At 51.3% G+C, this 13,578-nt stretch overlaps 1 protein-coding gene across 1 annotated transcript; it reads left to right on the top strand.

Annotated features, from left to right (window-relative positions):
* The first annotated feature begins 2,391 nt into the window (after window positions 1-2,391).
* Actr1b (actin related protein 1B) lies at window positions 2,392-12,056 on the top strand. The gene is made up of 11 exons (NM_001039028.2): window positions 2,392-2,544; window positions 4,092-4,156; window positions 5,422-5,497; window positions 7,551-7,676; window positions 7,927-8,051; window positions 8,205-8,421; window positions 8,660-8,752; window positions 8,865-9,039; window positions 9,593-9,654; window positions 9,816-9,856; window positions 10,014-12,056. Exons 1-11 carry the CDS (start codon window positions 2,497-2,499, stop codon window positions 10,114-10,116), a joined length of 1,131 nt encoding a protein of 376 aa, NP_001034117.2. The 5' UTR covers window positions 2,392-2,496; the 3' UTR covers window positions 10,117-12,056.
* Window positions 12,057-13,578: the final 1,522 nt, after the last annotated feature.

Genomic DNA, 13,578 nt, shown 5'->3' with positions numbered 1-13,578 from the left:
GCACTGTCACCTGTTGGCTTTTGCATGGCCTCTAAGGATCAGAACTCTGGTCCTCAAGTACAGGCAGCAAATGCTTTGCCCACTGAGCCATCTCCCCAGCTTGGGTAAATTCTTTACCCTACATTAGAAATGCAAAAGGTAAGTCCATATAGACAGAACAAACAGTTCTTCACGGGAAAGACCTGGGGATGAATTAGGGTGGGATTTCAGTCCAGACAGAGGCTGAGTACAGCTGAGACTCATTTGCTCTAATATTTCATACAATTCTGTGCCTTGTTGTTTTTTTATATGTATTTGTTTATTTGGAATGTGTGTGTGTGTGTGTGTGTGTGTGTGCGTGCGCGCGCATATGCATTAAAAATGCAAGCACCATTGGGAAGACTAGTCAGTGAATTCCAAAGTCAGTGTTTTGAGGAAATGCTGTGACCCTTTAATACAGTTCCTCCTTTTGCGGTGACCCCTAACCATAAAATTCTTTTCTTTGCTACTTCATAACTGAAATTTTGCTACTGATATGAATCATAATGTGAATATCTTATCTTCCCCCTGGTCTTAGGTGACTCCTAAGGGGTCACAACCCACAGGTTGAGAACCACTACTCTAGCCAGCTTGATCAGGATTTAAAAAAAAGAGGAGGAAGGAAGGTATCTCAGGTGTCCAATGAGAAGGGAAACATCTCTACAAACACTGAAAGAAAAACCTGGGTACACCATGAACATCTTTTCTGCCCATTGAATTTACAGAAAGCTGACAAATTCCAGGACAGATACAAAGTAACAAAACAGGGGCTGGGGATTTAGCTCAGTGGTAGAGCGCTTACCTAGGAAGCGCAAGGCCCTGGGTTCGGTCCCCAGCTCCGAAAAAAAGAACCAAAAAAAAAAAAAAAAAAAAGTAACAAAACAATGTAACTCAAGAAGATACAGCAAGACCACAAGTGTGGCTCAGTGGTAGAGAACTCGCCTAGGTGCAGGTTCCATGTTCAGTGACCAAAAGGAGGAGAAGGAAGAGGAAGAGGAAGATGAGAAGGGGAAGCTGCTACTATCACCAGAACCTGTCTGCATCTCTTTTAAAGAAACATAATTTGTGTATTATAATCTTCCCATAAAGAAAACTCAAGAGCTAGGTAACTTTAGTGAACTCTACCAACAGTTAAGAGGCAATCATCTTAAGATGATTTTTCTCCGATGTTGGGTCTAGTTACATAAAACTGACAGCACAAGTCAATGTATCATTGGCTACTGGATCAATGAAACATAATAGAAGGTAGACAGAAAATATCAACTATTGACAAAGGCACCAAGGCAATTCGACGAAGATTACATATAGTTTCACATGAATTCATATAAATATAAATTATATATTACATATAATTTTTTGAGGCAGGATCCCACTACATAGCCTCTGTCAACCTCTGGAACTCAGAGACTGGTCTGCCTCTGCCCCCCTACTACTAGGAATAAAGGCATATGCCAGCACCACACCCAGCTTCTCCCTGCCAACCCCCTACTATTTTTAACGTTATTTATTTTGTATGTGCATGTGGTTGTCCATATTCCATGGTGCACTTGTAGCGATCAGACAACTTGTGGAAGCCGGTTCTCTTCTGCTATGTGGGTCTCTGGGATCAAACCTCGGTTAGGCAACTTTAGTAATAAATGCCTTTACATGCCGAGCCATCTCATCTACAGAAAGCATATTATTTTCAACAATACTGGAATAAGTTGATGAGTAGTGAAAAAAAATGAGCCCCAATGCTTACCTGATACATGTACAAAAACTAACTCAAATTAAACATAGGCCTAAATGTAAACCTACGATACTTCTAAAATAAAATACAAGAGAAATTATTCACCTAGGGTTTGAATTTTATTAAATCCAAAACTAATGCTTGGTATAGTAGCGCGTGCCTGTAATTCCAGCATTTGTGAGGCAGGAGGATCACAAGTTCCAAGGCCAGCCCAGGTATCACAGAGACCCTACCTCTAAAAACCAAAAAGATGAATAAATCTATTCAAACCGACTCTCCCATTGAAATAATCTTAAGAGCTGGCTTCCTAAGAGGAGGTGTGCTCACAAACATCTCATCAAAAGACGAGCTTCCAGTAGATGAACTCAAAAGACTTCCCAATTAGATATAGACCAAGCACCTCCTTTTTAACTCCTGCCCCCTTTAAGAACCCAGCCATGACATCATCTTACTGACACCGCGCAGCCTACCTTGGCAACGCCCAGCTGTCCTTCCGGGAAGCTTCAATTGGTCAGCCGGCTCCAAGAGGACCCTCCCACTTCCCCCAGCAACCCTCCCCGGCACCCACTGTCAATCACGTCAGTTGGCACCTGTGATTGGCTGCGGGGCCGCGTTCGCGTAGGCAGCGCACTGGGGGAGGGGAGCGGCGCGGTGTCTGGAGTCGCGTCCGTCCAGGTCTCCCCGCGAGCCTTGTAGCCTGCCGGTCCTCCTGCAGCCCGCCTGCTGGGCAGGGCCGGCTCGGCCGGGCCATGGAGTCCTACGACATCATCGCTAACCAGCCCGTGGTCATCGACAATGTGAGGCCGGGCAGCGGGGGGAGGGCTGTGACCCATCGCGGGGTCGCAGGCGGTGGCCCACGCGGGTCGGGCCAGGGGTGGGCCTCGGGAGCACCTCCAGGATGTGCGGGACAGCTAGACACAGCCAGGCGATCTTTGGTATTCTAGGCTGCTGAACACGTCTGTCTGGGGTGGAAGCGCTGGGCAAGTTAAGACCCCTGGTCCTTTGCTTGGTGGTCAGCTCTGGCAGCCTCATGGAGGTTGGCTGACATTTGGTCTCTTGCACACTGCTAGCTTTATCTCTTGGAGGGCCTGGTGATCTTTACAACACTTCCCAAGAGGCTGCACCCAGAGGCAAACACTGCAGGTTAATTTCCTCCAGCCACCACCTGGTGGCCTCTTTGCCGCTTTAACTAACCCCCCTCACTCTAAATGATCCTTTTGGAGAGTGCAGGACCACTTTCCCCAGGACGGAGCAGTTTGGGGTAGTAGTTTGCAAGCCTGGAAGAAAAGAGGTCCTGCTTCCCGGGGCTTTGTCTTCCAGCCTGGGTTTTGCTTGCCTTCAACGGCCCTAGGAGCTATCTAGTCTCAGAGGCCTTGACGTGGCTGGGGTTTTCTGTGGCTGTACCCAGAGCTGATGCTTCTGGTGTGTAGGCCTTGGAGCACTTGCCGGTGACACATTTCTCTTTCTGGGAACTGACTCCTTCCCACGTGAGCCCCTGAATCCCTTTGCGGCTGCCTTTTTTTGGAGCACCCATGTGGGCTCCCTTAAATCATAACTTGTTTATGGGGGGCGGGCTAGTCCTGGACTTGGGGGTGTGCTTGTGTCAGGCTACAGTGTATATCAGGCTACCTACCTGTTTGATCGCCAACAAGCTTATGGGCTCAGAGGTCCTGGCCTCCTTTGGGCTTGGAGCCCATCTCTAGTAACTTGGACTTGTTTATTTAGGCCCTGATAGAGACTGGTAGACAAAGGGTGTGAGTAGGTGACTCATTCGTGGAAGGTGTGCCAGGTTCACGTTGAAAGCCTAGGTCCAGCTTCCAGCAGGGGCAGGGACTGTCTCTGCTCTTACTACCCAAGGAACGTACTTGGAGACCACCAAGTGGTACCCCCTGCCCACAGGCCCAGTATGTGCTCTGTCTGCTGGTGAAGACAGGGATTCTTGAATAGAGAGAGGAAGGCTGAGGTATAGCATTAGAGTGTAGCTGTCTGTTTTCCTCTCCCTTCAGGTACTAACCACAGCATTCACAGAAGAGATGTGTGGTTTCTCCTCACTGATGCCCGTCTGGGGCCAGTCATTGTCGTTAACCTCCACCCACAAGATGCCCCTAACAGCTGTCTCCCCCTTGAGTCCCCACACTCCCCTGCCAAATAAAAAAACCCCAGGACAGGCAATGCAGCATCACACCTAGTTTTGAACCGCTAGTGCTTGCAAGTGATCTTCTCTAGGTCAGGTCTCTGGCTTCCTCCCTGCCCAGCCTTGGTGGAACTGCCAGCTCTCTCCACTTGGGGACACTGACTGCATCTGGAGTCATTAGCAGGAGCTAAACATTGCTTTTTCTTTCAGGGTTCAGGGGTGATCAAGGCTGGCTTTGCAGGAGACCAGATTCCTAAGTACTGTTTCCCAAACTAGTAAGTGTCACTGGGGCAGCAGTTCCCCGAGCCCCTTATTTGCTTTTGGGAATAAGAGGCCCCTGTGGTGTTACCGCTCCCTTCCAGGAGGCCAAGTCCCTCTTCTACCTGGAAGAGGAAACACTAGATTGATGGAGGTGACCCTGAGAGAGTAACTGCTAGATTTCCTCTTCAGAGCCTCCTGCCTTTGTTTCTGGATGAGTCTGTTAGAAGCAACCAGCATTGCCCTGGGGATGGGGTGTGGTGAAGGCGGGAGCAAGAATAAGAGGGACCTCTCCCGGGGGAGGGGTGGGGGAAGAGCTAAACTCCTAAGAGAGTTGGGGGAGGGTTCACAGCCACCCCTTCTTCCCTGGAAAGTTTTTTCTGATTATCATGGAGTTTGGGTGAACCCAAAAAGCTAAGCATACATTCTAAGCTATATCCCCCAGACCTCAGAAATGTTTTCTTTGGGGCTCAGTTACGTATAGCATCTAGGAACTGCTCCTGTCCAGCCCACTCCACACACCCCAGGTAGTGCCAATGGTAACAGGAATGCAGGGTGGTTCTGTCCCAAAACATGGAGCGCCCAGGTCCTGCCTGCCCACTGGGAAGGTTCCCCCTGAAGCACCTCTCAGAGCTTGAAGGATATGTCAGTGGCCTGCAGATCAGAGCTGGACCCTGGAGTGACTTTAAGAGCTCCAAGCCTCTCTGGGGAAAAGGCCAGCCTGGGCTCACAGAGGGCTTCATCTTTCCATCCCAAACTCTGAGTGGGTATCAGGGAAGGCTGTTGGCAGTCTGTGGGGAATGTGGGTCACAGTTTAGAATGGTAGCTCCTCAGATACATGCTTGCCAAGAACTGAATCTCTATTCTGGAAGCCCTCGCAGTCGGGGGAAGAGTGGCCACCGTGGGAGGGATACACCAGGAAGCCACCACAGAGTTCTGGGGCTGTCTTCCATCCATCAGCAGACAAGAGGGTGGGGTGGGCTCAGTGTGGCTACAAAAGTGTGGCCTTGCTAGAGCCAAGCCCCGACGGAATCCAGTCATTCACACTCAGCCCTCCCTGGGGAGAGACTCGTTGCTTCAGACCCCAAACTGCTTGTGCTTCTAAGACCCACGCTGCTGCCCCACTCCCCATAGGTCTAGGCTCTGACCTTTGCCCTGAGCCATTTCCCAGTGCTTAGCAGGCCACCCCCCACCCAGAGCTCTGCTCTCAGTTAGACTATAGTTTTCCTGGACATGGGTTCAGCCGTGCACCTGCCTAACTCACTGACCTGTGACCTTACAGTGTCGGACGGCCAAAGCACATGCGGGTTATGGCTGGAGCCCTGGAGGGGGACCTGTTCATTGGACCGAAAGCAGAGGTAACTGTCCCTGAGTTGAGTTCGTTGTCAATCATAGAGAGCTTGCCGGTGGTCAGAGCAACCTGTTCAGGATGTCTGTGCCTTTTTGGGCCTCTTGCCTTCAGTTTGGTTGTGTGTGTGTGTGTGTGTGTGTGTGTGTGTGTGTGTGTGTGTGTGTGTGTGTGCGTGTGCGCGCGCGGGCATCCCCTTTCTGTGCGATGCCAATGAACCAACATTCCTGAGGAACTCCTGGTTCCACCTCGTCGTGTCTGATTTTTAGAAACTGTATGAGAAAGAACTGATTAAGATCACAAGTCTTCTGGGGTCACAGCACTTGGGAGGGGTGAAGGCAGGAAGATCAGAAGTTCAAAGTCATCTTCAGCTACCCCCAAAAGTGAGTTAAGAATTAGAATCACCTAGGTTGGGTGGATCTGATACCTGCTCTGAGGAAGGCTGGGGGCCATTTCTTATTCTGGCTAGGATGGCCTACCTGGGGACTGCACAGCGGGTCAGACTCTGAGGGAGCCAGTATAAGGTGTGGGGGAAGAGCCAGCCGAGCACGAATAGAAGGGCACTTGAGAGGCTGTGGGAGATGAAAGCCAGCCACTGTTGTACAAGAAGCCAAGTGTCCCCTAGACGAACACCTGAGGGCAGGTGGACGTGGCATCATCCTGTAGGAGACAGATGAGGACTAATGGGAGAACTGGGCCAAGAGGCCAGAGCTCCAGCTGTACTCTGGAGGAATGATGGGCTCAGGTGGCCTAGGAGGGACAGTGCTGACAGAACATTGGCTGCAGTGCTACAGGTGGATGCCAGTCAGTGCATAAGGAGATGCTGGGGAGAGCCTAGGCAGTGAGTGAGGAACATCTGTGAGGAAAGAGGGAGTGGGATGGGCATGTTTGAGAGAATTCTTTCCCTGGGTGGATGTGAACAGTGGTTCCTAGGCAAGCGCTCTAACCACTGAGCTAAATCCCCAGCCCCTTTTATTTATTTTTTTATTCATTTATTATATATAAGTACACTGTAGCTGTCTTCAGATACACCAGAAGAGGGCATCGGATCTCTTTACAGATGGTTATGAGCCACCATGTGGTTGCTGGGAATTGAACTCAGGACCTCTGGAAGAGTAGTCGGGTGCTCTTAACCGCTGAGCCATCTCTCCAGCCCCACAGTGGTTCTTTCTAAGGCCCCAGTAAGAAACCAGACTAGGATTCCACCAGAGTCCACCCTGGGGAAGAAGGTTAGAGGGAAAGGGAGTGTAGACCTCTTGAAGCTACTTCCTGCTGATTAGAGACACTGAGCTTCTAGGGTGAATCCAGTCTTCATCGTTAGCTTCAAACAACAACAACCAAGGATGGGGGGACTGTCTTCAGAGTGGTCCCAACCCCTCTAGGGGCTCTGGCATTTATGCCTTCTCCAGAGTTCCCAGAATTTAACTATCTCAGTTGGCAGAATCATACCCCTGCTAGTGCACGAGGTATAATCACCTGCTGGGAAGCAGGCTCTCGTCACACACCTGGGATTAAAACAAAAACCTATTCATACAACTGAGCTTTTAAGGAACCCCAACTCTAACTGCAGCAAACAGTGACGTTATCGGGCTTACTCAGCGTGCAGATGAGGGGATAATCATAGGGAAACCTGAAGCACCTGGAAAGTTTCCACCCATCGTGAGTGGAACTCCCCTTCAGTTGGCCTTCACCTGCTTGTGATGTTGTCTTGCCAACAGGCACAGCTGATCTGATGAGAATGGCTGCTGTTTGGCTCAGAAGACCGTATTCTCTGTGTGTGTGTGTGTACACATCCAGTGGCTCAGAAGACCGTATTCTCTGTGTGTGTGTGTGTGTGTGTGTGTGTGTGTACACACCCAGTGACCGCCAGGCGGAATGTTCCAGGGCCTGGGCTTTAGAGCATGTTGTCATTTTCCTTCGACCTGAGAGAGCTGAGCCCTGAGCTCTTGGAGTCTCTGTACACAGCAGGAGATTACTAGTAGGCAGAGAGAAGCAAGAGGTAGCTTCATGGTTTGCAACATGTAGGGTCAGGTGCTAAGTCTGGCTTTCTCCCTGTCCTCCAGGAGCACCGGGGGCTGCTGACCATCCGATACCCTATGGAGCACGGTGTGGTACGGGACTGGAACGACATGGAGCGCATCTGGCAGTACGTCTACTCTAAGGACCAGCTACAGACCTTCTCCGAGGAGGTGTAGTGCCCACCCTTCCTTCCCACTACACTGCCAGCTTTCTGACTGCCTATTCATAGGACCTCCTGTTCTGTGGTGTGTGTATGTGTGTACACCCAGTGACCACCTGGCGGAATGTTCCAGGGCTTGGGCTTTAGAGTTGATTCATATGGTGTCCTCAGGAGGGACAGACTGTTCAGTGCTTTTAGCCCAGGAAAGCTCTTAGAGGGCCTAGCCTGTTCTGTTTGTGTGACTCCCTCATCTCTCACAGCATCCTGTTCTTCTAACGGAGGCCCCACTGAACCCCAGTAAGAACCGGGAGAAGGCGGCAGAGGTGTTCTTTGAAACCTTCAACGTTCCTGCACTGTTTATCTCCATGCAGGCCGTGCTCAGCCTGTGAGTGCCCTAAGCCCTGATGTCCCAGGAGGCAGCGCCTCATGCTCCCCTCCATGCCTTCTACACTAGTAAAAATAATATCCCAGGGGCCCCTGCGGGGTTGAGATCTCTCACCTCAGTGGCTGGAGTATAAGAATACTGACCTGGTGACAGGTACGCAACAGGACGCACTACTGGAGTGGTTTTAGACTCGGGGGACGGGGTCACTCACGCTGTCCCCATCTATGAGGGCTTTGCCATGCCGCACTCCATCATGCGGGTAGACATTGCGGGCCGGGACGTCTCCCGATACCTGAGGCTGCTGCTGCGCAAGGAAGGCGCTGACTTCCACACCTCAGCTGAGTTTGAGGTTGTGCGGACCATCAAAGAGGTGATGAAGAGCATGGGGTTGTGGGCGTGGCCATGGGTGGGGGTGGCCGGAGCTGGGGATAAAGAGCTTGGGACTTGGGAGTGGACGGGGCAGGGGAGCGGGGGTGATAAAGAGCATGTGGGCGTGGACGGGACTGGGGATAAAGAGCGTGGGGCGTGGTTAAGGAAGCCAAGATAGCAAGCTCTGTCTACAAGTGTACCTGCTACAGCCTGCTTAAGAGCCTGCCCTGCCCATACAGCGAGCTTGCTACCTGTCCATCAACCCACAAAAGGACGAGGCTCTAGAGACTGAGAAGGTGCAGTACACCCTTCCAGACGGCAGCACGCTCGATGTAAGTAGACAGGTCTGACTCCACGATGGTAGCTAATGCCAACAGTGGGACAGTGGGGGCGGAAAGGACCTGCTTCCCTGGAGATCCTGTGCCTCAGGCGTGTTCTCCACAGGTGGGGCCTGCACGCTTCCGAGCCCCTGAGCTGCTGTTCCAGCCAGACCTGGTTGGGGATGAGAGTGAGGGACTCCATGAAGTTTTGGCCTTCGCCATCCACAAGTCGGACATGGACCTCCGCCGGACGCTCTTCTCCAATATCGTGCTGTCAGGGGGCTCAACACTCTTTAAAGGTACTGTTGGGGAAATGGTAGCAAGACCACAGGCCCAGGATGTCTGGCACCTCAGAGCACTCTCTGGAGCCAGCAGTGTGCCGTTGCCATCACCTGTTTGGTAGTTCTCAGTGAGCTGAGTTTTCTGATAGGAGATGCTTTTAGCTTGTTGCATGCTAGGTCTGAGGGCTCACAACTGCCATTTTGGTACTCAGGAAGATCATGAGTTGAGTGCCAAGCCTGGATTACATGGGATGAGACACTCCTTTTAAAAAATGTAAAGAAAGAAACGAAAACAAAATCAGGCACTAAAGTAAGATTTCCTTAGCCATGGCTTTGCAGTGCTCATGACCCCATGCAGAGGACATGGAGTCAAGTGGAGCTGTGTGGCCTTAGACTATATTCCAGTCAGTCTCTGAGTAAGCTCTACCCACCCACAGCCAGGGTGCTACAGCATGGCCACTCAGCCCTGGGAGGGTGTGCAGGATGAGGGAGAGCAACAGCCTGGGTCTACAGGCCACCGTGGCAGGGGGACTGGCTGTGGTCCAGGCTTGGTCATCCTTTGTATCTGCAGGCTTCGGAGACCGGTTACTAAGTGAAGTAAAGAAACTTGCCCCAAAGGATGTGAAAATCAAGGTAGGACTGAGAGCCTCAGGACAGGGCGCTGGGTGGGCAGATGGGACCCCTGCTGGGCCTGTTGCCCATTCTGCACTGTGTCCCACCACCCATGCATGGGCCTAGCTGCCTTGGTTTAAGGGTGGCAGCTGTGTGTTCACACAATCCTTTGCTCCTCCTAGATCTCTGCTCCTCAGGAAAGGCTGTACTCCACATGGATCGGGTGAGATGGGGCTCACGGAGAAGGGCTTGGGGAGAGGCTGGCCAGGGAAAACCAACGGGCTTCTTTCCCAAGGAAAGGATGTGAGATTCGAGGACCCAGGGATGGCAGGTGGCCCATCCCACAGGAACTAACGAATATTGCCTCTCCACCCCCACAGCGGCTCCATCCTCGCCTCACTGGACACCTTCAAGAAGATGTGGGTATCCAAAAAGGAATATGAAGAAGATGGCTCCCGTGCGATTCATCGCAAAACCTTCTAATGCCCAAGGAGGGTGGACATACTGGGAGAGGGAGGAAAGGGGAGCCAGAGCCCTGACCCCTTTTGGTCTGGGTTCGTGTTCTAAGATTAGGGTCCCCTGCATGCCCTGTCCCCGGAGCAGATGGTGCAGTCATGGTCACCTGTAGCCCTCCCCTCCCCCTGTGCTCAGCATACACACAGACACAGAGATTAACGTTTAGCTGCGTGGACGGCTGTCCCAAACGGGAGCATAGGGACTGAGGAACCCAATGTTGAGTTGGTGCAAGTGACCCTCTCAGCAGGGCTACTTTGGCCTGTGGTTCCTTGCTCTGGCCTTGAAGCTCAAAGACCAGACCCACGTGTTCCACTTGCTGTAACAGTGGGGTGGGGCTAGACGCCCTGAATCTCTGGAGTAGGCTGAAGGGAGGGACAGCCAGGAGCTCCCTTCAGGGTGTTGAGGCTCACTGGTGTGTTTCCTGCCGCTGCCTCTTTCTGGCCTGAAAAGGCAAGTGTCCTGTCTAGGACTGACTAGGGGCAGTCCTACATTCCCATTGAGGGGATGTAGCCAAGGGTCAGAGCATCAGAGCCATGGGCAGCCACAGCTCGTGGTTTGCCCCACTCCCTTTGAAAGCACTACACTGATTTGCTACTCCCTCCTCTTTCCCTCGGTGCCCTGGACAGGAAGGGGTTAATGGTCTTTATTTGCTGAGGTAAAGCCATTTAACCAGGACTCAGACCCCAAGGGTAGGCATGTTCTCACCTCCCTCAAGAAAGGTCTTCACCCCCCTCTCCAGATCTGAACAGTAATTTAACACAGTTGCCTGAAAAATACTTGTTTTTATAAATCATAGTAATAATTATGGACAAGGCCCGGTGTGTGGCTCTGATTCTTGTGGCTCTGTGCTCTCATTTGCTCAGCAGTCCCTGGGCGCGTTGAGAGAAAGGACACTGGCAGAAAGCTCTGGAGCTTGAGGCAACAGAACAAGGGAGAGCAGCCTCACCCTCCTGCGAGGCTTGCTAGGGCTGCTGTGTGTGCTTCATGTGATGTGTGTTGGCAGCAGAGGTGTGCAGGTCCCAGCTTAGGGCAGGACCAGAAGGAAGGGCAGCCTAAGAATGGACCAGGTTCCACAGGAAGGAGGACAGTCTGCAGGAGGCCTGCAGGCAGCAAGAGCTCAGCAAGTAGAGAAGTTTGCTTGTTTGGTACTTACTGCACAACACATGTTTGAGGCTGATGGAGAACAAGGTACAATTTTGCCCCCCAAAAGCGTTCATCTTAGAGGAGAAAAATGCCAGCCATTTTGGAACGGTGTTGGGCCGACAGGCTGTGCCAATAGGCGGGGCCCGCTGGCTTATAAGAGCTTGGACAGTCAGTGGGTAGGGAGAGTACTTTGACAGTGAGGCTGGGGAGGGAACATTGGCAAGGAAGGGTAAATTGGTCTGTGGCACAGTGACATAAACCAAAGAGGTCAGTTGGGCTAGCATGTGGAGGATCTGAGGAAGGAAGGACGTTAGCTGTGTGCTAGGTGACAAGTTTCCACTATGGAAGACTAGTGAACAGAGCCAAGTGTTGAAAGCTGTAGGCCAAAGTGCTGATCAGGAATGTGTGCAGCAGATTCTGTGCGGCCCTGTGGTCGTAGCATAGCATCAAAAGTTTACACAAAAGCCTGTGCTAAGGGACCCTGCAAACCAGCTCCAGTGCAGGCCTCCGTTGGCACACTGGCTCCCAGCCACCTGTGTTTGGAACTTCCCTGCTAAGCTCCTCCCTCCTCATGCCCACATTTTGTCCGTCTGAGTCTGGTCTCCTACAGTGCCTCTGCTACCCATGCTTTCCTGTTAAGCCCCAGCTCACAACCCTGCTCCATCCTGCCCACCAGTGTGTTTGCTCATAATCTACTGTGCGGGTAACCACCTCAAACCTGTAATGAGTTATAAGCCATACAATAAAATATTCATGAGTCCTTATGAGTAAATCTAGCCGTGGGGCGTTGGGGGAAGAACTGCAGTTATCTGTTGAGTAGAACACAAACCAGCTGTGTAATGCTGGCCAAGTCACTTCGAGGAACCTCAGGCTGCCACATCTGGGGTCTTCTAACATCCCTACCTTAAGCATACCTAGCCTGTGTCCTGTTTTGCTTGCTAGCCCTGCTGCATTCTTCACGGGAACAGCCCCTCTATCTGCCAAAAAAAAAAAAAAAAAAAAATCCCATTCTTTAAGGTAAAGCCCTGCATCACCTCCATACTCCTCTAGCAGGGATAGCCTGGTAAGAGGTAGCCTGCTGTAATGGAAGAAGCTACAGCTGAGGAAAGCAGCCAGACTAAGCCTCGTTTTGTACTGAGTTACAGGTATGAGCTGGTTTTACTCTTCTAATGCTGACAAGAACACTTCCCTGTGTTCAAGAAAGCACCAGGTTGGGATATGTACATGGGTTTTCTACCTGTCTGCTGGGAGACCTAGAAGTAGTGACACCCCAGAAACAGTGAACATGGTGTCTAGGCCTTGGCTTCTAGTCACTAGCCTTCAGTTCCCTAAGGGGGAAAAAAAGATCCAAATGTCTCATGGCATTGTACAGAACTCAAGTGTCTAAGCAACACATGGGCCAGCTTGAATCAGGACCCCATACTCTCATCTGTAATATAACCAATACGATAAAATAGTTGTGAATCCTTAGTGATCCATGACTAAGGGCTGGAGGGATGGCTCAGTTGGTAAAGTGCTTACCATGCACTGAAAGCCTGCCATCATGTATAGACTCCTCCCACTAACCCCCTTCCCTGCCTTGTGTTGCTGCCATATCTGGGGGACTCAGATTCAGGGATTCAGGCTGTTGCTTCCTTCTGGCTACCCCCAGTACTTGATGAAAAGACCGTATTGCTGAGGATACCTACACATTGGTGATAGGGCATGTAAAAATCAGACTGGAGGGGTTGGGGATTTAGCTCAGCGGTAGAGCACTTGCCTAGCAAGCACAAAGCCCTGGGTTCGGTCCCCAGCTCTGAAGAAAAAAGAAAAAAAAAAAAAATCAGACTGGAACTGACAGAAGCTTTCTCCCTGCTGGCTCACAGCACTGCAGGGTATTATGCAGGCTGCTATGGGGGAAGAATTGTCTTACCCAGCTGGGAACTGAAATGACTGGCTCGGCAAGAGATGCCCATGGGGGCAATTGTGACACCAAAGTCTAGGGAGCAACCAACAACGGATTGAAGAAATGCACGCGTGGGCACAGCAAATCTGCCCAAGGAGTGGCTAGGGCAGCTTACTGCCTCCAGGGTGAACATATGGCTATTATTCTGCTAAAACAGCATCAAACTCTCCTCTAAATTCTCATTTAATTAGTGCAGCTCTCAGACCTTAACAGAGAAGTTAGTTTGTACAGTGGGTGGTGGTTACCACAAACTCATAACTGGTCAAAGTGCAAAGACTCCGTGACCCCTTAGAGATCTCAGACACAGAAGAGACACCTGTGGTGGGACTCCTTCCCCTCCC

This window comes from Rattus norvegicus, chromosome 9, assembly GCF_036323735.1.
Source record: "Rattus norvegicus strain BN/NHsdMcwi chromosome 9, GRCr8, whole genome shotgun sequence".
In the NCBI taxonomy this organism is placed as follows: Eukaryota; Metazoa; Chordata; class Mammalia; order Rodentia; family Muridae; genus Rattus; species Rattus norvegicus.
The sequence above is the reverse complement of the archived record's forward strand: the minus strand, read 5'-3'. Positions and strand labels throughout refer to the sequence as shown.